Source organism: Sorex araneus, chromosome 3 (assembly GCF_027595985.1).
Source record: "Sorex araneus isolate mSorAra2 chromosome 3, mSorAra2.pri, whole genome shotgun sequence".
NCBI classification, from domain to species: Eukaryota; Metazoa; Chordata; class Mammalia; order Eulipotyphla; family Soricidae; genus Sorex; species Sorex araneus.
In genome coordinates this window covers 151,084,741-151,105,705 of record NC_073304.1, presented here as the reverse complement: position 1 = coordinate 151,105,705, position 20,965 = coordinate 151,084,741, and the positions used below count along the sequence as shown (strand labels likewise).

The 20,965-nt window shown below is 46.2% G+C and overlaps 1 protein-coding gene across 2 annotated transcripts; it reads right to left on the bottom strand.

The window, feature by feature from the left end:
• Positions 1 to 4,144: 4,144 nt before the first annotated feature.
• S100A10 (S100 calcium binding protein A10) lies at positions 4,145 to 20,555 on the bottom strand. 2 transcript variants are annotated; one of them, XM_055132667.1, is made up of 3 exons: positions 20,399 to 20,555; positions 7,027 to 7,174; positions 4,145 to 4,544 (listed from the first exon to the last, which is right to left on the bottom strand). In XM_055132667.1, the coding sequence occupies exons 2-3, from the start codon at positions 7,156 to 7,158 to the stop codon at positions 4,383 to 4,385; spliced, it is 294 nt and encodes a 97-aa protein (XP_054988642.1). In that variant the 5' UTR covers positions 7,159 to 7,174; positions 20,399 to 20,555; the 3' UTR covers positions 4,145 to 4,382. The 2 variants fall into 2 exon arrangements, with proteins under 2 accessions (XP_054988642.1, XP_054988643.1); XM_055132668.1 differs by lacking the exon at positions 20,399 to 20,555 and adding an exon at positions 20,000 to 20,201.
• Between the last annotated feature and the right edge of the window lie 410 nt (positions 20,556 to 20,965).

The window sequence follows — 20,965 nt, the reverse complement described above, 5'->3', positions numbered from 1 at the left end:
TGAGCATCACCAGGGGTCACTCTTAACTGGAATAGCACTGAGTACCACTGGGCATGCCCACATCCTCCCTGATAAATGAACAGAAAACCCCAAAAGGGTTATTGTGAGGGCTAAATAAAATAATATTTAAGAAGTTTCTCAGGGCAGGAGAGATAATATAAGGGGTAAGACATTTGTCTCGCATGCAGTCAACCCCTGTTCTATTCTGGCATTACATAAGGCCTCCTGACCACTGCTAGAAGTGATCCTTGAGCACGGAGACAGGAGTAAGCCCTGAGTACAGCTGGATGTGACCCAAAAAAGAAAAAAAAGTTTCTCATATATCTGAGTCATGGTAGACTTTCATGCTTTAAAAAAAATGATTTGAAGGGCTGGAGTGATAGCACAGTGAGTAAGGCATTTGCCTTGTATGTGGCCAACCGGGTTCGATTCCCAGCATCCCATATGGTCCTCTGAGCACTGCCAGGAGTAATTCCTGAGTGCAGAGCCAGGAGTAACCCCTGTGCATTGCCGGTTGTGACTCAAAAAGAAAAAAAATGATTTGAATTAAAATATTTAATTTGGAGAACTGTTTTCCAGTGTAAAAGTAAAATGGTATACTTCTGGGAATATATCCCAGAGATGCAAAAAAGTATAGTAGAAATGACATTTCTACTTATATGTTCACTGCAGCACTGTTTACAATAGCCAGAATATGGAAAAAACCCGAGTGCCCGAGAACAGATGACTGGTTAAAGAAAGTTTGGTATATCTACACAATGGAATACTGTGCAGCTGTTAGAAAAGATGAAGTCATGAAATGTAGGTGGATCAACATGGAAAGTATCATATTAAGTGAAATGAGTCAGAAAGAGAGGGACAGACATAGAAAGATTGCACTCATTTGTGGAATATAAAGTAACAGAAAGGGAGACTAACACCCAAGAATATTAGAGATAAGTACCAGGAGGATTACTTCACAGCTTAGAAGCCGGCCTCAAATGCTGGGGGAAAAGGCAGCTCAGATAGAGAAGGAACTACCAAGTAAAGGATGCTAGGAGGGCCTGCTCGGGATGGGAGATGTGGGCTGAAAGTAGACTATACTTGACTATATGATGGCCACTTAATACCTCTAGTGCAAACCACAACACCCAAAAGGAGAGAGAGCAAAAGGGAATAACCTGCTACAGAGGTGGGGTGGGGTGGAGGGGACAGGGTGGGGGTGGTGGATGGGATGCTGGGACCATTAGTGGTGGAAAATGGGCACTGGTGGAGGGATGGGCACTCCACCATTGTATGACTGAAACACAAGTATGAAAGGTTGTAAGTCTGTAACTGTATCTCATGGTGATTCACTAATAAAAAGTAAAATGGTAGTAGAAAAAGCTTAAGAGAAAAACATGAAAAAAACCTCATCAACTTTTTCCCTGGAACAGCAATGTCTAAAGCCAGCCCTACCCTGAAAACTGAAACACAGCTGGCTGTCTTTCCTTTACTCTTTTTCTTTTGCTGTATATATGCTGACACACAAAATTTTATGGAAGCTTTTTGAAAAAGTGGTCTATGGGATTGAACCTAGGGGCTTCACATGTGCAAACCAAATGTTCTATCACTGAGCTACATTTCCAACCAGGCGCACAAATTTTAAATGAAAGGCATCTCAGAGGGGCCGGGAAGCATGCTCAAAGGCCTTAAGTGGCACAAGCTTTGCAAATGGGGATATTAGGTTGGATCCTGATCACTGCTTGGTGTAGGCTCTCCTGGAAAAAAAATTCATTATAAACTTATTTTGCAACCACTTTACTTACCATTTCACTTAGTGTTCTTCAAAATCATGGCTTTCAGGAACTATGTAATATCCCAAGTACACCCAAATTTAATTAACCCTAATACTATTGTTGCCTTGAGATAATGTTCAGGTTTTGGCCACCATAAATAAGACTGCATCTTTGTGTAACCATCTTTGTAAATATTTTTCATAACTTTATTAAGACAAATCCTTGGGTCAAAGAAAGCATGAAAAAGATCCTGGCACACACTGCCAATGTTTCCTCCCCAAAGCATGTACTGGTCATGGATATAACAGCGACTATGGACGCCCGTAGCATCTCACCCTGGGCCTCGCCTGACATTTTGCTTTCTTGTCTGCTTTGTCTATTACTTCTCCATCTAATTTTCTTGAGTGGGCTCTGTGGCATTGGTTTCTTTATATTCGCCCTGATTAGCATCTGCCAAATTTCAGTCCATAGCTACCCCTCTGGGCAAAGGGCTGGGGAGTGTGTCTGAGCAACCACTTTCAAACGGACCAAACTGAGGTCTCTAGACCTGCCCTTGGTGTCCAGTTGGGCGAAAAATCACATGAGTCATAGCTCCTGTTAAAGGACTTGGACAAAGGGCTGTGTCCAAGAGAGAAAATGTTTTTTTTTTCTTCTTTAAAAAAATTGTAGAGCTTCTTTTCAAACGTCCACAATTTACAATACTATTGCTGGTAGTTTTACACACACACCCTCCAGCAAAGTGCCAAGTGGGGCATTTTTTAAGGTCAATTGTGTATTGCACCATGTTTGAAATGTTCCCCTTTATGGCTAGATGTGGAGGGGCAGGAACTGCTTCACAATGCAGCCATAGAGCAGAGTGAGTGGAATTTTCCAAATGATTCCTCTTGATGGCTGTTGGCATTATTGTCACTTTGACCCTCTGGGAGGCATTAGGCTGCAGCCCTGAGGCCTTTAAGGCTATTTCAGTGGGTCAGGTTGTGGGATCTGTGTTTTTTGCTGGCATGGAGAGCCACATTGTTTTCAAGCCAGAAATAGGATCTAAATTTTCCTTCTACAAGCACCCTACTTTTTGAGCAGTAGATTCAAAGTGAGAAGAGTCATTCTCTCCCACTCTTTCTTTCCCAATGAGCGGCATAGCCTCAACCCCCACACACAAGCACACACAAGCACACACAAGCATGAGTGTGCTCACACACACACAAACACACACACAACCCAAATACTAACCCAGATGATTCTCTGGCATCTCATGCCTTCCCAAATGTCAAGAATCTGGGGTTTCCAGGGAATAACTCCTTGCTTTGGTATTTTTCTCAAAGTTATGTCCACTATCAAGATAAGTTGATATTTCTTTTCTCTTCCTCCCCTTTGGAGACCTCCCTCTTGAGGTTTTGAGAGGAGATTCTTTATTTGCAGATGCAGAGGCTCAGAGCGAAAAATCTGTTATAGATTTGGGGACATCAGAGTCCAACGTTAATATTTTCGTCTAGCCATTTGCAAACTGAACCCCTGTCAATAATACCCAGGGGTCATGTAGTATAAGTTAGAAGATTCAATCTAGCTGATACATGTTCTCACAGATAGAGATGGTTCACCTGGGTTTTCTCTAAGCCCTGTAACTATTAAAGAGATTATATTTATATCCTCCCTTCCCTAGATTCAATTTATTTTTCTGTTTTTGATCTTTGGGCCACATCCCATTGTGTTCAGGGCTTACTCCTGGCTCTATGCTCAGGGATCACCCCTGGTGGGCTCAGAGGACCATATGGGACACTAGGGATTGAACCTAGGTCAGCTGCATGCTAGTACAGCCTTATCTGGTGTGCTATCAGAGTTTCTTTATCTGACAGACTGGAAGACTTAGAATCAATCAGTGTGTCCATGGCAAGGTTGGTGGAGAGGCACTGTAGTTCGCAGCGAGAGGTTAGAATGTGGAATACTTCATTCCTGACTCCCTCCACAGCCTGGGCTTAGATGTGACTGAGGTTCTGCTAATTAGAGGCATTTCCTTGAGACTTGGATGTAGGAACCACATCCCGTGTGAGAAGAGCCAGGGTTATAGTGTGTGTCATTTGCTTGCCAGCATGAACTGTGGCAAGTGCTTCTGGAGTTACTAAGCCTGAATGAAGCAGAGACCCAGCCCAGGAACAAATCAGCCTCCCTCTGTCCCTATGTCCCTTCCTCCCCTCCTTTCTGTTTTTGGACTACACCCAAGGGTGCTCAGGGATCACTCTGGCAGGGCTCAGGGGACCACATGGGGTGCCAGGGATTGAACCCAAAACAGCTGTGTGCGAGGCACTTGCCCTACCCACTGTACTAGCATATTTTGGCCTCTAGGAATAAGCCTTTCTGAAGAAGGAACAAACATACTGTTTCAAATCAGAAACTAAAAAAGAAATTTGTTTATTGAGGGTAAGAGGAGTCAAGCAATATAAAAATCAAAAGCTTATCTGGTAATTTTTCTTTCTCTTTTGGCCACATGGGGGTTGGACTGTATTGGGACATTTTCTAAGGGTCCACATCTGCTCATGAAATCCTGCCCTGGGGGAAGCTGTGGAACCGATCCTTGGGGGCTCTTCGGGGGACTCCCATGTGGGGCAGGAGTCACTTCACGCTACCTGCTGCCTACTTCTTTCCCTTCTGCTTCATATGAACAACAAAATAATCATTGCAGGCGATAGTGAGCCCCGCAATGAGTGAGAAGAAGCTCTGGAAACCCACTCTGCCATCCCGGCACTGGTCCAGGTCCTTCATTATTTTGTCCACAGCCAGAGGGTCTTTCTGATTCTGAAAAGAACAAACATAAGAAATATTCATCAATGGTGGCAAAGATGAGCTTCTGTGATTTGTACTGCTGACGATATGTATTATGTCTCCCAGTTACCCAGTTACCCAATTACCCAGTTATTCCCAGTTACTACTCTTGGTTTAGTCCTAGTGAGTCTTGGAAGTCTCTAACGCATATTTGGTCTGTCTTGACATATTTCAATAAATTTAGATTTTAAGCAAGTGAAGGTATTTAAATGCATTCTCTTACGTAAGTATGAAGGAGAATGGTAGAAATATCCCAACTCAGGCCGCAGCAATAGTACAGAGGGTAAGGTGCTTGCCTTACATGTGGCCAACCCGGGGTCCAGTCCTGGTATCCCACAGGGTCCTCCAAGCCTCACCAAGTGATCCTGGAGCCCAGAGCCAGGAGTAAGTCATGAGCATCACTGGCTGTGGCCCCAAACAAAACAACAAATAAAAGAAATGCCCCAATTCTATATACAGGAGGAAGGTTAGTAAGCTGCAGTCAGGCCTCCAAATTTCCAGACTATTGCTTCTGCGGCTTAGAACACAGAATGGCCTCTGACCCGCCCTGCTTCTCGTCAGCTGTTTCTAGAAATCTCAAAATCCCCAAGACTCTGTGTGAGAATCGCTCTAAACTGCCCTTTGTGTAGTTTAACCTTTCTATTCTAATGAAACTTCATTCCTGATAGCTTAGTTAAATCCTTTAAAGAGGAAAATTGGGGGGCTGGAGCAACATACAGCAGGTTGGGTGTTTGCCTTACAAGCAGCCAAGCCAGGTTTGATCCCCAGCATACCATATGGTTCCCTGAGCCTCTCCGGGAATAATTTCTGAGTGCAGAGCCAGGAGTAAGCCCTGAGCACTGCCAGTGAGGGGTGGCCCCCAAAACAAAACAAAACAAAAAAAAGGAAAACTTAGGGCAAGACCTCCTAAACATATTTTGGGCATCAGTTTCAGATATCCATACTGCTATTTTACAGTGGGGCTCCTGAGGTCAGAGTGTGGAGTGGATGGCTAGACGGCTGGCACTCCAAGGCACAGCTGCGGCCAGGTTAGTATGGTTTTATACCGGATTAGCCATATGGCTGGCGAGCAGTCACATAGTCAGTGGGCCTTTGTGGACAACTAAGAATGGAGGGGTGTCTAGAGTGTCAGCAAAGTTTGGAAGTCAGTATGAGATGGGAGAAAAGGCCGAAGTGACCAGCCTGGTCCCTCCCTTCTGGGATTGTGCTGCTCAGACGCGGGAAAGTTAACTTCCTTAGGATCTCGCCATCCTTCTTACTCGGCTCCTGCAAACTATTTATGAATTCTGCCCATTGTACACGAGTAAGAGAGCAGGGTCTGTGTCACCAAGGTGCTGGCTATAGGCAAACTGCACTCACAAATCTCTAATGCAGTATTTACTGCATGCCTGAGGTATTCCGTTACTGCCTGCACAATGCGGCAACCTCCAACTCAGATGCACTGACTCATTCCACTCTGGCCTCACCTCTGTCTTCCAGGCTGTGGTCAGGAGTAAATGTGGATGATATAAGGGGTCAACTTTAGAAAGAAGACACTGTCAGTACGCTGCAAATGGGTGTATGCAAGCCTGGAATGATGACCCATGCCTGGAATAAGTGACATTGTGTCTTCAGCACTCCGTGATGCACACACCCTTTCTGTTTTTCATGCCAGAGAGCCTTCTGGGACGAAGGGTCTTTGTCTCCTGTGAGATCCATCTGGCTTCTAATTGCCGAATGGTGCCGTTAGTGCATGTTTAGTGTGAGAACAGCTCTCATCCTCGGAGACAGCACAGAGCATTCTGTCCTTGTATCTATGCCTGCCGGGGAGGACTGGAGGAAATGATCACCACTTATGAGGGAGCTGCATGCAGCCCTCTCACTTCAGAGGAAGGAGATGAGGCTTAGAGAGCTGACCGCTGTTAGGGTTTAGCTGGATCTCTAACTTCTTGTCTGGGGTTATAACTATGTAAAACAAACAAAAAAGCAAAGCACTTATTTCTGGAGTGATGCTGGCTCTCATTCACAGCTGCTTGACAGAATTGGAAAAAAATTAAATGTCTAATCTTTTTTTCTTTTTGGTGGTGGTGGGGGCACACCTTGTAGTGCGTAGGGTTTAATTCTAGTTCTCTGCTCAGCAATCACTCTTGGTGGTGTTTGGGGGACCACAGGTACTGCCAAGGATGAAATAGGGGTTAACCATATCAAGGCAAGTGCCATCATCCCTGTACCGTCTCCAAGCCCTTTGTAAAGTCTTAATCTTACATGACTGAAGAAAAGAGAGGTAAATCATACAAAGTGGATGTGGGGCCAACAGTACTACATACCAATGCTGCTGCTGTGTTGTATGGGGCACTAGGAATTGAACATGGAACCTTGTACACACAAGGCATGCCCTCCCTCCCTTTGAGCTGTCTTCACAGCCTCTAGAAGCACTGATGTTCAGGTCTGATTCTTTGAGCCTGTCAACACTTACTTCCAAAAATCCAGGAAACTCCTTTTCCATGAGTACTCTCAGGTCATCCTTTGTTAAGTAGCCTTTGTCCCCAGCAAACTTGTGAAACGTGAACATCATGGTTTCCATGGCATGCTCCATTTGAGATGGCATTTTGGTCTGCTGAAATCTATTCAAGGATGCACAGAGAGAGAGAGTGAGAGAGGGTAACTATAGGTGCCAAGTTCCTGGGGACCATTTTTCATGACTCAGGGGTGAAGCCACTGGGGCTTCAGAAACAGGACAGTTCTCAGCTGCTGCTCTGACCAAGATTCTAGGAAGTCACTGGATTCCTATACCAGAATTAATAAATTTTAGTCCAAAACATGAGATTCCTAAATTTCTAGTCCAAGCATTAGATTCTAGTCCAAACCGGGAAATGTTCACTTCATATTTGGACTTAAAAAGATACAGGTTTTATCCCCCCAAAAAGAGCTATCCTCCAGAAGAGTGACAAAGAGCAGACACAGTTATTAGGGCACTGGCAGGAGGAGGCCCAGTCACTAGAGTAATGGTTTGGTTGCTGCTATTTCCTCTTGTACACGGTGTGGGAAAAGATCTGGAGGACCAGTGGTCAAACGTGTGAGGAAACTGAGGCATAAATCGGCCTGCTGGGCTGCCCTTCTGTATGCTCAAGTGGGTGGGAGTAGAGGCTTCATGCTGCAAGGGGAAAGAAAATGCAGCTTCCTTGAATCCTGAAAGGGTTGCAAGATTGAACCTTCACAAAATGGTGACTGTTACTTCGTTCTCTGAAAATAGGCTTTGAGACTTTGGTGAAGATGTTATGAGAGACAAACAAGGAAAGAGTACAGTAAATATATTTATCTCAACTGAGATTCTTCATAAACCCATTTCCCTTTCTTATTTCAGCTATGTGTTTCTTTCATTTTCAGTCATTTCATTTTAAAGTCATTACAACATTTTTGTCATTACAATGACAATGTAAATTCATAACACGTTTTGTCTTTTGTCTTGGAGTATCACTGTAGAACTTTTAATTTTTTAAGGTAAAAATTAGAACAATTTTCTTCTATGCATTTGCCTTCTACCAAATATGATTTTTCTCCAAGTTTACATTTAAATCATCATCATTATTATTATTATTATTATACAGAGAGTCTCTTGCCCGCACGCCTGTTTATTATTATTATTATTATTATTATTATTATTATACAGAGAGTCTCTTGCCCGCACGCCTAGCTGTCTTCCCCGGGGCCCAAAGGGAGTGGGTTGAATTTCCCTCCCCGACTCAAGCAGAGCCCCCGCAGCCGAAGACCTCCAGAACCCAGCTACAGCCATGCTCAAAGGGCCCTCTCCATACGTTCGGACGAGCCTCACGCATGAAGGAACCGGCAGAGGAACCCAGGTATGTGGGACCCGGGCTGAGATCTCCAAGCCTGCTCGGATTGGGACTGGGCCTCTTCCACCAGATCCTCCATTTCCCAGTAGCTAAGTGGTCATACCCAGAAACTGCCCCCAGTACTGTGTAATCCCATCAATGGTCAACATCCAGAGACTATAAAACCAAGCTCCTGGACATCTTATAGCCTAGTTCTCCTTCTCGGAGAACCTGGCAAGCTACCAAGAGTTTCCTGCCCGCATGGGAGAGCCTGGTAAACTCCCCGTGGCGTATTCATATTCCCAAACCAGTAACAATGATGGGTCTCATTTCCCTGACCATGAAAGAGCCTCCAATATGGCACTGTTGGGAAGGATGAGTAAAGAGAGGCTTCTAAAATCTCAGGGCTGGGCTGAATGGAGACTGAATGGAGATTGCTGAGACTGCTTAAGAAAATCAACAATCAACGGGATGATGATGATGATGATGATGATGATGATGATGATGATGATAATGGTGATGATGATGATGATGATGATGATGATAGATGGAAAGTAAAGAGAAATGAACAACTTAAAAAAATGTAAAGATTAAGAGCACAGGGTAGCTCTTAAGCCACTTGAAGGGCCGTTTTTTGTTTGTTTGTTTGTTTCTTGTTTTGAGGCTAACTGCAAGATCGGTAATTGGTGCATCCAGATGATCTTTTCCAACTACCAAATTCAAAGCAACTACAAACCTCAGATCATCTGGGAGCTACTGCCGATGGAAAAAGACACCCTAGGTACCTATTTGGTATGCCGAATGGGGGATTTATGAGCCTGCTAATTCTGCTTACCCTCCTAATATAAAATTAAAACTATTTAGACAAGCAAGATCCACGTGCAGTGTTTATTTAATTTTAAAAATCTAACAAAACACCTATCAAAGAACAGCTGCTTCATCATTCCTTTGGTGTTGGAAAATGGACCGGATGCGACAGCCCACAGAGTCAAGCATGGCTAATAGAAATATATCAGCCCCTACCCTACTCCCCAGATATACTGGGTAATTTAGTTCACACTAATCTTAGGGCTTAGAAATCTGGTAATAAAGAAATTTCACCTGAGGAGAATTCTTTACTAAAGTTATGAACTTATCACTGATTTTAACAGACACCTGCACTGTTGGTAGTGAAATGCAGCTGCTGGATCCAAAGCCCATAGAAAAAGTAATAGTATGACTTGAACTGACATATTTTTTGTGGTACTAGACAGAGGAGCAGGCGAGCAAGAACTGTTCATCATTAAGCATTTAATAGAAATGAGAGTCAATGTGTCAGCTCGGTAGACCAGGAGAATAGGTCGTATACCTCATCAAACCCACTGCCTGGTATTTTACAGGAGCTCTAGTGGATTTTAGTTTCATTAGAAGGCATGCTTTGTAATCCCCTAAAATTCACTACCAGATGGACATGGATGAAAATTGTCATATACTACACCAAATGAGGAAAAAAAAATCACAAGAGGTTTGGAGCATAGATTAAGGAAGGGCTAGTACATACCCCTATTGGGTGCAGCAGAATCCCAAACATGCTTTTTGTTTCTTTTCTGCTGCTGACAGATACCTGTTCAATACAGGTCTTTAATTATCTTTTACAGATGAGATGGTAGGGCTGGTGGACCCAGGTTTGATTCTTATACTTATGAATTGTAAATTCTACCCCTTAGACCTCAGAAGAGTACAAGAAGTAGCATGCCAAAGAACGCACTAATCTAAAGAATGCTGTAGACCAGAATCTGGTCTAACTCATCCCAAGGTCTATTCCCTTGGCGAGAGCCACGTATTAATGCTCAGACTTCACTCTTCCCCCTCCTGCAGAGCAGGATCCCAGCTTCCTTCTGCCCTGGATTTCAGAAGATAGTGGCTGATATACAATCTGCTTCTTCTGGATTTAATCAGCAATTTAAAACAACGGAAGTGTTTAAGAAAAGTGAGACCAGTAAGAGAGATGGAAATATATTCATGTACATGAGTGGGGAGAAAATAGTAAAAACATCCATCTCTCCAAAACAATATACAAATATAATGTAATGCCAATAAAAATCCCAATGATATTTTAAAGTAAATAGAACCAAAAATGCTAAAGTTCATATGAAATCATACAAGCTCCCAAAAAACAAAAGCAATTCTGGGGGCAGGACAGGGCTGGGGGGAGGGAAATGAAGACGCATGTTTCCTATTAGTTTATAATGTAAACTATATTATAAACCAACAATAATTAAACCTGTATGGCATGGAACTAAGAATAGACACATGGACCAATTGGAAAAGGTAAAGATCCAGAAATAAACATAAAAATATTATTGATATTTATAACAAAGGATCCAAGATCATGAAATAAATAAAAACCTCTTTCAGTAAATGGTTATAAAACCAGACAGTTACATGAAAAAGAAGAAATTCAATTATTCTTTAACCCCATATAAAAATACATCCTCGGGGCTGGAGCGATAGCACAGCGGGTAGGGCGTTTGCCTTGCACGCGGCAGATCCGGGTTCGATTCCCAGCATCTCATATGGTCCCCTGAGCACCACCAGGAGTAATTCCTGAGTGCAGAGCCAGGAGTAACCCCTGTGCATTGCTGGGTGTGACCCAAAAAGCAAAAAAAAAAATACATCCTAGAGATGGATTGACAGTACAGCAGGTAGGATGTTTCCCTTGAAAGCGACTGACCCAGGTTTGATCCCTGGCACCTCATATGGTCTCATGAGTCCACCAGGAGTAGTCCCTGAGCACTCTGGTATGACTCAAAAGACAAACAAAAAATACATTTAAAATATATTCAAGACCTGGAAGTAAGACTCAGAATCATAAAGCACATAGGAGACAATGCAGGTGAAATGACATCAGCATTGGAGACCTCTCTGAAGAACTGACACCGGAAGTGGGAGGAATGAAGTCCAAGATAAGCCATTTGACTGTATTAAATTAAAAATTAATTCAGACAGCAAAGAAAAGTATAAACAGAGCCAAAAGACAGCCTACTGAATGAGAGAAGATTCTGCATATCATAAAACCCCTAAGGGATTATTCGAGGTATAAAAAATATATAAATTGACAACAAAAATACTCAGACAATCCAATCCTAAGAAGGACAGAAGAAGGCCCCTCCCCGTCCCAAGGGACCCAGCCCTGGCAGCCGAAAACCTTCAGAACTCAACTGCTACCATGCTCACAGCTACTCTCCACATGCTTGGACAAGCCTCACCCACGAGTGAATCCGTAGCAAACCCGGTATGCGGGACTTCTGACTGAAAACTCCCAGTTTAACAGAACCGGGAATGAGTGACCGATACCCAGCTTCCCATGATTTTGGCAATTTGGCAGTCACACCCACAAGCCACCTCTGGCTGGCACTAGATAATCTCATCAATGACCATGATCCAGAGACTCATTATTTTTCTATCAGAAAGGAGCATAAAATGACTTGCCATAGCCATGCCACCGGACCCTGCAATGCTGTTTTATATGGGGAACTCTGGAGGGGGGCAGGTGAGGCCCCTCCCCACCCCAAGGGATCCAGTCAGGGCAGCCGAAAACCTTCAGAACTCAACCACTGCCATGCTCACAGACATTAAGATGAGCCTCACCAATGAGTGAATCTATTCCTGGACCGTGCGACCGCATTTGTGGCCACGCGACATCTCATCACTCACACCACTCATACTTCAAGAGTAGCACACTACACTGGATGGGATATAAAGTAGAAGGCAACCAATCTTAGAGGGAAATATATTTTTACATATATATATATACATACATACATACATACATATATGTGCTCACAAGGTTCAACTTTTAACAACCTGTTAGTAATTTCTTATTGAAGGGTTTAATGGCCCCTTGGAAAAATGGAACAATGTTCACACACTTTGCTCTAAGGAAACTTTTTTTGAAACATTTTCAGCGGTTTATTCATAATAAACAATACAGAATAAATTATTTAGGTTCTGCTTTGGGGAAGGGGCTGGGATGAAAACATCCCAAATATGGTGGTGGGAAGGTGTAATGGTGGTAAGATTGGTATTAGAATGCTAAATGTAATCAAATATTGTGAGCTATTTTATAAAAATAAAATAAAATTTAAATTCTTTTTATAAAAGACAAAAGAAAGGACAGAAGACTTGAACAGATATTTCTCCGAGGAGGAGAAAAAGTTGGCTGACAGGCATCTGAAAGGACATTCCCCATGGTTACCAGGGCAGTAAAATTAAAGCCACAGTAAAATACCAGCACATATCTGGGAGAATGGCTTACATCAAAAGGAACAAGAGTTGTTCAGGGCAAAGAGTGAAAGGAACCTTCATCTGCTTCTATTGGGGGTGTGAATTGGTACAACCAGTTTAGAAAAGTGGTATGGTATGCATTCAAAGAACACACAAGAATCAGGCATGGTTATCTGCATTTCAACATTATGACTAAAATACAGAAACAACCAAGTGCATGTCAATAGATGATTATATAAAGAAGACTTTTCCAATGGAATACGATTCTGCTATTTAAAAAGAGAAGGAGCAAGTGTGAGAGAGAGAGAGAAAGGGAAAAAAACCTGCTATTCACAGCCAAATGGAGGGTGTTAAGCAAAATAAACCAGAATGAAAAGGACAAGCATTGGATGATTTCACCCATGTACACAATATAAGGATGTGAAATTGATAAAAGACAAATATAATGGTATAAAAATAAAGCAGTAGGGCCATGGATAAGGTGCTTGCCTTGCACGTAGCCAATCCAGGTTCATCCCTGGCATCCCATATGGTTCCCTGAGCCCAATTCAGGAATGATTCCCGATTGCAGAGCCAGGAGTTAGCCCTGAGCATCACTGGATGTGGCTCAAAAACAAAACAAAACAAGAAGAATAAATAAAAATAAAGCAGTAAACAGAACTAAGTTTACTTGAAAGTGGAGAATGAATGGCAGAAGGGGTAAAAGAAAAGATAATAGGTTTTATTTGCAGCTAAAAAATAATTTAAAAAAAGAGAAAAATGAAGTGGATCTGTCATCTTTGGGAGAAGGACACAGGACCCCACTCTGCTGGGAAAGAGTAGAGGAAAGACATCAGTCACTGCAGAGGGTTAAAAATATCCATGCCTGACACTCCATTCTGCAGTCACCCCATCTTAGAGTGAGGTACATCTCTCTCTCTCTCTCTCTCTCTCTCTCACACACACACACACACACACACACACACACACATTTCCGGCTGACTTAACATTTTTTTAACTTCCAAAAACAAAAACCTCCTCTTAAGCTCCCAGAACACTTTATGGTTGATTCCCCGAGGTCTGTGGAATCTGAGGTCAATGTGGAACCCCTCATACCCTTTGTTCATAGGACAGAGCGGTAGGAAAGTGCACTGCAAAGCCAGAGAAGATAGCAGGTACACCCCCTTCAGTGGGAGATCAGGCAAAATACTATAAACCGAGTAGTCTTGCTACACCTGAATAGTCTCTTTAAGAGACTGAGGCAGAGTGACACTTGGTCTCAGGTCATCCCCAAACCCTCATCCACATTCAGCATGAAGGGATGGAGCCTTTCTTTCTGAAGGGACATCATCCTATGGCCTATCACCCCCTCACTTTTTTTTTAATCACCATGAGATACAGTTATAAGCTTTCATGTTTGAGTTTCAATCATACAATGATCAAATGGGGGCTGGAGCAATAGTACGGCGGGTAGGGCATTTGCCTTGCATGTGGCAGACCTGGGTTCAATTCCCAGCATCACACATGGTCCCCCGAGCACTTCCAGGAGTAATTCCTGAGTGCAGAGTCACACCTGAGTATCACTAGGTGTGACCCCAAAAGCAAAAACAAAAACAAACCATAAAATGATCAAACACCTATCCCTCTACCAGTGCACATTCTCCACCACCAATGTCCTCAGTATACCCCCCTTTTCAACACTCTCCCTGCCTGCATGGCAGACAATTTCCACTATACTCTCTCTCTACTTTTAGGCATTATAGATTATATACAAATAATGAAAGAGAAGAAAAGGCATTAAAAAAACAATCCCGTTCACAAATAGTACCTCAGAAAATCAAATACCTTGGAATCTTCTTAAGAGATGAAGGACCTATACAAAGAAATTACAAACACTACTTCAAGAAATGAAAGAGGACACTAGGAAATGGAGACACATCCCCTGCTCATGGATAGGGAGGAATAACATAATCAAAATGGAAATACTCCCCAAAGCACTATACAGATTTGATGCAGTCCCTATTAGGATACCCATGACATTTTTCAAACACTCCTGAAATTCATATAAAACAATAAACCCCTACAAATAGCTAAAGCAATTCTTGGGAAAAAGAAGGTGGGTGGCATCCCCCCACTGTTTTATTCAGTACCTGAGCTGTGAACCCGGCTGGTAACTGGCTCATATTTGTCTGGTAAAGCTTTTGCATAAGAATGCAGACCAGGACTATCCAAGAAATCTAAGGCAGTGGTGGTGAGCACTGACAATGAAATAGAGCTGAGAACCAGAGAATGTCCATGGTCTCAGTAACCAGGGTCCATTAGATACTGGACTAGGATTATCAGTAAGTAATTCTGATTGGAAAGAGGAGTAGGCACTGGTGCATATTGTGGTCAAAACTGTCCTTCCCACTGACGGGTGAATCGGGTAACTCCTTGTGCACAGGGTGGCCCAACTGGTCTGCCAGGCCAGGCCACAACTTCTAGGCAGGTCTTGCCCCGCAGGGTTGATGATTGGGTTATTGGTTGGCTGCTAACATGCCAGGTCATTCCACGCAGCTCCCCGTTCTGAGAGCACAGAAACACTCAATCCACTTAATCCTTTACCTGTCTGTCTATAGCTCAGACTTAAGGTCCTTTGAGTTAAAAACTGTCAGTTACTGTTTTACCCATGAAGCAATAAGGAAGTGTTTACTCTAAGAGCAGATAAACGAAGTTAGCAATCCCTTTGGCAGGAGCTGAGGCACATGGGCAATTACTTGCTCAGGTCTGGGCTGAAATCCTACTTGCTTTGAGCTCCTAATGAGAACTTGAGCTGGGAAGGGCAGAGAGAAGGGCTAAAAAAGGGGTGAGCTCTGAATGGAACAGCAGAGCACACAGGAAAACGCATTCCACTCTTGGTGGGAAAATATGTGTGCTGCTAAACAGGTCTGGCCAGACCCTGACACTTTTCTTTCTCTTCCCACTCTCATTTTCTCATGTTTCTGTTCATCCCACTTTGGATTGTGTTTTTCTAACTCTGCTATCTCACTGTTGCACGTAATGGGGTGCAATGACCTCGGGGGTTCTTTCATCTTTTACTGCCATTATTTCAGTCTGAAGTATGAATATCCCCTACATGTGTGTGCCTAAGCAACAGGTCTTCAGAGAGGCTCTGGGGCTGGGGAGATAGTACAGCGGGTAGGGTGCTTGCCTTGCTCATGGATAATCCCGGTTCAATCCCTGGGACCATACGTGGTCTCTTGCCTCTCCAGGAGTGATCCTGGAGCACCTCTGGGTGTGAGCCCCCTCCCCAAAAAATACAAAGTGGAGGGGCTGAAGAGATAGTACAGTGGGTGGGCGCTTGTCTGGCATGCAGCAGACCCAGGTTTGATCCCTATCATCCCACGCTTGCCAGAAGTGATTCTTGAGTGAAAAGCAAGAATAACCCCTGAGCACTGCTGGGTGTGGCCCCAAAGCCAAAACAAACAAACCCCCAAGCTAAACAAAAGAGCAACAAAAAAACCAAACCCAGAGGAGAGGCTCTTAAAGTTTCTGTCTGACTTTCATTACAAACAGGAACTTGAGGTGTCAAAAATTTAGTCAAGGGTGGAAGGAATTTAACTTTCTATGTTTAGTTCTCCTCCATTACACATCTACTTTGCAAGTTCTGGCCATGGTGCTGGGTATTGCACACACACCACATGGGGTTTGCCTCTGAAGTCATCACAGGAGTGATACCTTATTTAAAAATGTCCTGACCTCTAGCTACTTGTACTCCCGTTTCTCTCCCCATGAGACTATGGCTCCATAAACAAGCACCTTTTGAGGGGGCGCTCTGCCCTCACAGAGCCATGCACTGCATCAGGGAGGACAAAATGGATAGTAACGGAGGAGGGGAGGAGAACCTCCTGGCAGTGTCTGCTCCTGAGCAGTTCCAAATGTTTGCTCGGGACCTCTTCTCAGAGGCAGGCTGTGCTTTCACTGAGGACACTTCTAACGAGCAGAAGGGCTGACTCACTTGCTCTCTGGGTTCTGTCCATACCCTGTTCCTCACAGCCCACCCAGTGAAAGCACTTGGCAGAGTGTCAGTAAGAACAAATGTTCTCTAACATCATTTTGAATGTGTCTCATATTTCCTTAGTTTTGCTTTGAAGATTCTGGCAAGAACCTTTTTAAAAAATGAAAAAAAAAATCAAAGTTACCAGTCTTGAGTTTGATCCCTAAAGGAAATATAGCTGGATGCAGCTCCTATCTTTCACTAAACCTAAAATCTGCCCACCAGGCCAGAAAGGTTCCAGGGTTTGCCTTGCATGCAGCTGCCTCAGTTCAACCCCTGGTACCAAGCACTGCCAGGAGTGACCCTTGAGCAGAATCAGGAGAGATACCCTAGGGTGTGGCCTCAAAACAGAAACAGGGGCCAAAGAATATCAGCAGGTAAGATAATTATTTCCAGGGCTGAAGAAATAGCACAGTGGGTAGGGCGTTTGCCTTGCATATGGCTGACCCGGGTTCGATTCCCAGCATCCCATATGGTCCCCTGAGCAATGCCAGGAGTAATTTCTGAGTGCAGAACCAGGAGAAACCCTTGTGCATCACCGGATATGACCCAAAAAGAAAAAAAAAAGATATTTATTTCCTCCTATGCAGCAGGTTAGATCCCTGGCATCCATATGTTCCCCCAAGCACTACCAGGAGTGACCCCTAAGCACAAAGATAGGTGTAGGCCTTGATCACTATTGCTTGTGGCACAATCCCCTCTCCCCCACCTTAAACCAACCCCTCCCCACCAAATTCACAACCTTGTCCCTAAGAAAGGGGCACTGTCACTGTTACTGTCATCCCGTTGCTCATCGATTTGCTTGAGTGGGCACCAGTAACATCTCCATTATGAGACTTGTTACTGTTTTTGGCATATTGAATATGTCCCAGGTAGCTTGCCAGGCTCTCTGAGAGGGGCGGAGGAATTGAACTCAGGTCAGCCACATGCAAGGTAAATGCCCTACCGCTGTGCTATAGCTCCAACCCAAAGAGCAATAAAAGAAAATTCCAGATGGATCCAGTAGGAAGAATTAGTAAAAGGAGTACATGAAGTTTCCTTAAAGAGTTGTCGGACATCCGCCTGACAACTTCTAAGTAGTGGCCATGGGGTGAAGAATTTAGGGAAGGGACAGGAAGTGCTGAACAAATTCAAATTCAGGATTATTTATTCTTTTGCTTTTGATGTCAGACTGCTAAATTGTTGAGTCCTGTGAAAAAGGAGATGTTTAAGAATGAGGATAAAACATCATTCAATCTTCCCATTGCTGAGTGCTAATTTATACATTATGTACTTGAAAGGATTCCATTATTTCCCCTCAACTTTGAAAGACTGGCATATACTCAAGGGCACAAGCAAGAGGCAATGCTCTTTTAAAATGCCATGTTCTTTGGAACTGTCAGTGGAAAGCTGGGAGTCACCAGCCACAGCCCCACCCACTCCAAGGCCTGACCTCACAAGGGCCAGAGCCCAGTCAGAGGAGGAAGGAAAAAGGGCCTACTGGACACATCCAGAACGGGAAAAAAAAAAAGTCAGGAGAGTATCACCTAGGTTCTTAGTGCCATCTGCACAGTAGATGAGAAAATCTGAAGAGTTGAAATAAGAAATGGCAAGTGGGGGCCAGAGCCAGGGGGCATTTGCCTTGTACATAGCTGACCTTAGGTTCGATTCCATATGGTCCCTGCTGGGAAGCAGTGATGCCTGACTGCAGGAGACAGCAGTAACCCCTGAGCATCACCAGGTGTGGCCCCAAATCCATTCCCCGATGCCCCCAAAGAAAAAAGATGGTGCATGGTGAATGAAGGATCGTGGTGAAGAAAGTCGCTCTGGCTGCCAAGAACAGTGCAGATCACTGAGAACCAACGGGCACACATCTGGTAGGAATTCCAGATGAACTGAACTTATTCCTGCCTGGGCCTTGGAAGTTATCTTCTGCAGGTTCCTGCAAACACCTTTGGAGGCAGACAACAGAGGGTGTTTCCTTGAGCTGGCGGGGGCACAGAACTGAAAATTCCACTGCTGCAGGCAGAAAGCCCGCTGCAGGGGAAAGAAAATCTGCAAGGCCTGAAAATGGGAACAGTCACCACCCCAGCCAAGTAGGCTGCTGCGGCAGCGAGCCAGCCAGCACACAGCCCATAACCCAGCAACGGTCTAGCCACAGCCCTGCCTCTCTAATTGCTGCCTTCATCAGGGCTTGGTCAATACATCTCTCTGTCGGACAGCTGGCCAGTCCGCTGTGACTCACTTCCTCTTGGAAAATGCCCTCTGAGATGGCACCGTTTTAGCCTTTCCTTCAGGGAGTGTCCTGTCCATACCGTCCGCAGAGTATCTGGAAGCTCCAGGGCCACACCCACATGGTCTCAGCGCTGAGTCACTGGCCTCCACCACTCGGGGAATCCGGAGACCTCAGTGCTCACCACGCCCTGCCCGTGCTCTCAGCTCCCCAGGGCGAGCCACAGAGGTGGGGGCGGGAGGGGGGCTGGACTCCCCGTACTCCCGAGGCTGGCCCGGGGCTCTGCTCAGCATGGCAGGTGGCCCCCGCCTCCCACCCCGTTCCCACTCTGAGACACTGGCTGGGGCAGGAGTGCAGCAACTAGAGGCCAGGACGCGCTGTTCTTCCAGCCAAGTTCAGGTTGTAACCAGGTACCACCAGGCACGTCCGTGTCCCCGTCTCCCCGCGCGGGCCCCGTGCAATCTGGCGGGACCCTCTGCCATCAGGCTCGGTCTTGGCATCTTCCCAGTGCCACGGGTCCCACGGAGGGAGCAGGGAGGGAAGCCCCCTGCCCGCACACCCTCTTCGCCCTCCCCTGCAAACCCCGTTTAACATGAAAACAACAGCCCTCCCGCGGCAACAGAGGCTCTCCCGCCAGCAGACAAATAACAGGAAGCCAGCTTGCAGCACAGGCGGCCGGCCCCGGTCCTCCGGGGGCAGCGGGCGGCCGACGCGGGTCCTCCGGGGGCGCCGCCGCTGCCACCCCGCCCTTCGCCTCACAGCCTACGCCCGCTCAGGCCGTGGCCGGAGGCAGCTCGGACACGCGGGCAGCGGGCAGCTGCAGCCGGCCGGCACAAAGGGACACGCCGGCCGGGAGCCCGGTTCCAACTAACTCGGGGACTAGGCAGAAAGTAGCAAACCTGAACAGAAGTGTCGCGGGGAGGCCCCTGGCCCCCGGGCACCGACTCCCTAGTTCTCGGAGTGAAGGGCCAGAGACTGGGAGGGGAGCCCCGGGGCGCCGAGTGCCGGGGTGTGGCTGGCGCCCGAGCAGTGGACCCCACCCGCCCCCAGGCTTGCAGCCGAGTCCCCAGCGGGACCCCCGGAACTGGAGCGGCAGGGTGGGCGCTCGGCGCGCAGGGCTCACCTGGGCCGGCGGGCGGCGGGAGCGTCGGGGCAGCGGGACTCCGGGCAGTGAGCGGCGCTCGGCGGGCGGGGAGCCTTAGTAGTGGGGCTGGGCGATCGGCTGGGGGTGGGGTGTCCGGGGAACAGGGCGGGGCTCACCCCACCCCTCCTCCTCCTCCCCTTCCTGCACCCGGGCCCCTCCTGGGCACACGCCGGCCCGCGCCGCCCCCGCCCCGCACTGCGAACCTTCTCTCCCACTGCGCCCCCTCCCGCAGTGCTCGCGCCTTTCGGGACACTCCCAGCCTCGGCCTGCCCTGGCCCTCGGGTTTGGTTTTTAGAAGGGAGTGTGGAAATCAGAAGAATGCAGCCCTTGCGCGGGCGGGGCGCCTGGCTCCCGAGCCGCTGCGAACGGTTCACCTACCGGTCCAGGAATTTTCTCGATGACGCCGCAGGGCGGAGGCCTGAGGCCCGCGGAGGCGGCGTCGGTCGGACTCGGTGTTCTCTGGCCCCGGGCCTCCAAGTCCACCCACCTCGGAGCCGGGACGCACACTGGGTTGAATTTACTCTTGTCACTTGAGCCCCGCGTTTGTGGGGCTGTGGTTGGAACTGTTACACTTCGAAAAGAATGTAGAGAAAACCTCCTGCATTTCCCCACAGGCTTACTCCCCCCACCATCCTTACACACACACACACACACACACACACACACACACACACACCCTAAACCTCCTCTTTAAATGTGGGTTAGGGTGAAACGCAAATGCAAAGTGTTCAGAGGGATCCCCCAACCACCCCTACACACACACACACACACACACACACCCTAAACCTCCTCTTTAAATGTGGGTTAGGGTGAAACGCAAATGCAAAGTGTTCGGAGGGATCCCCCAACCACCCCTACACACACACCCCTAAACCTCCTCTTTAAATGTGGGTTAGGGTGAAACGCAATGCAAAGTGTTCAGAGGGATCCCCCAACCACCCCTAC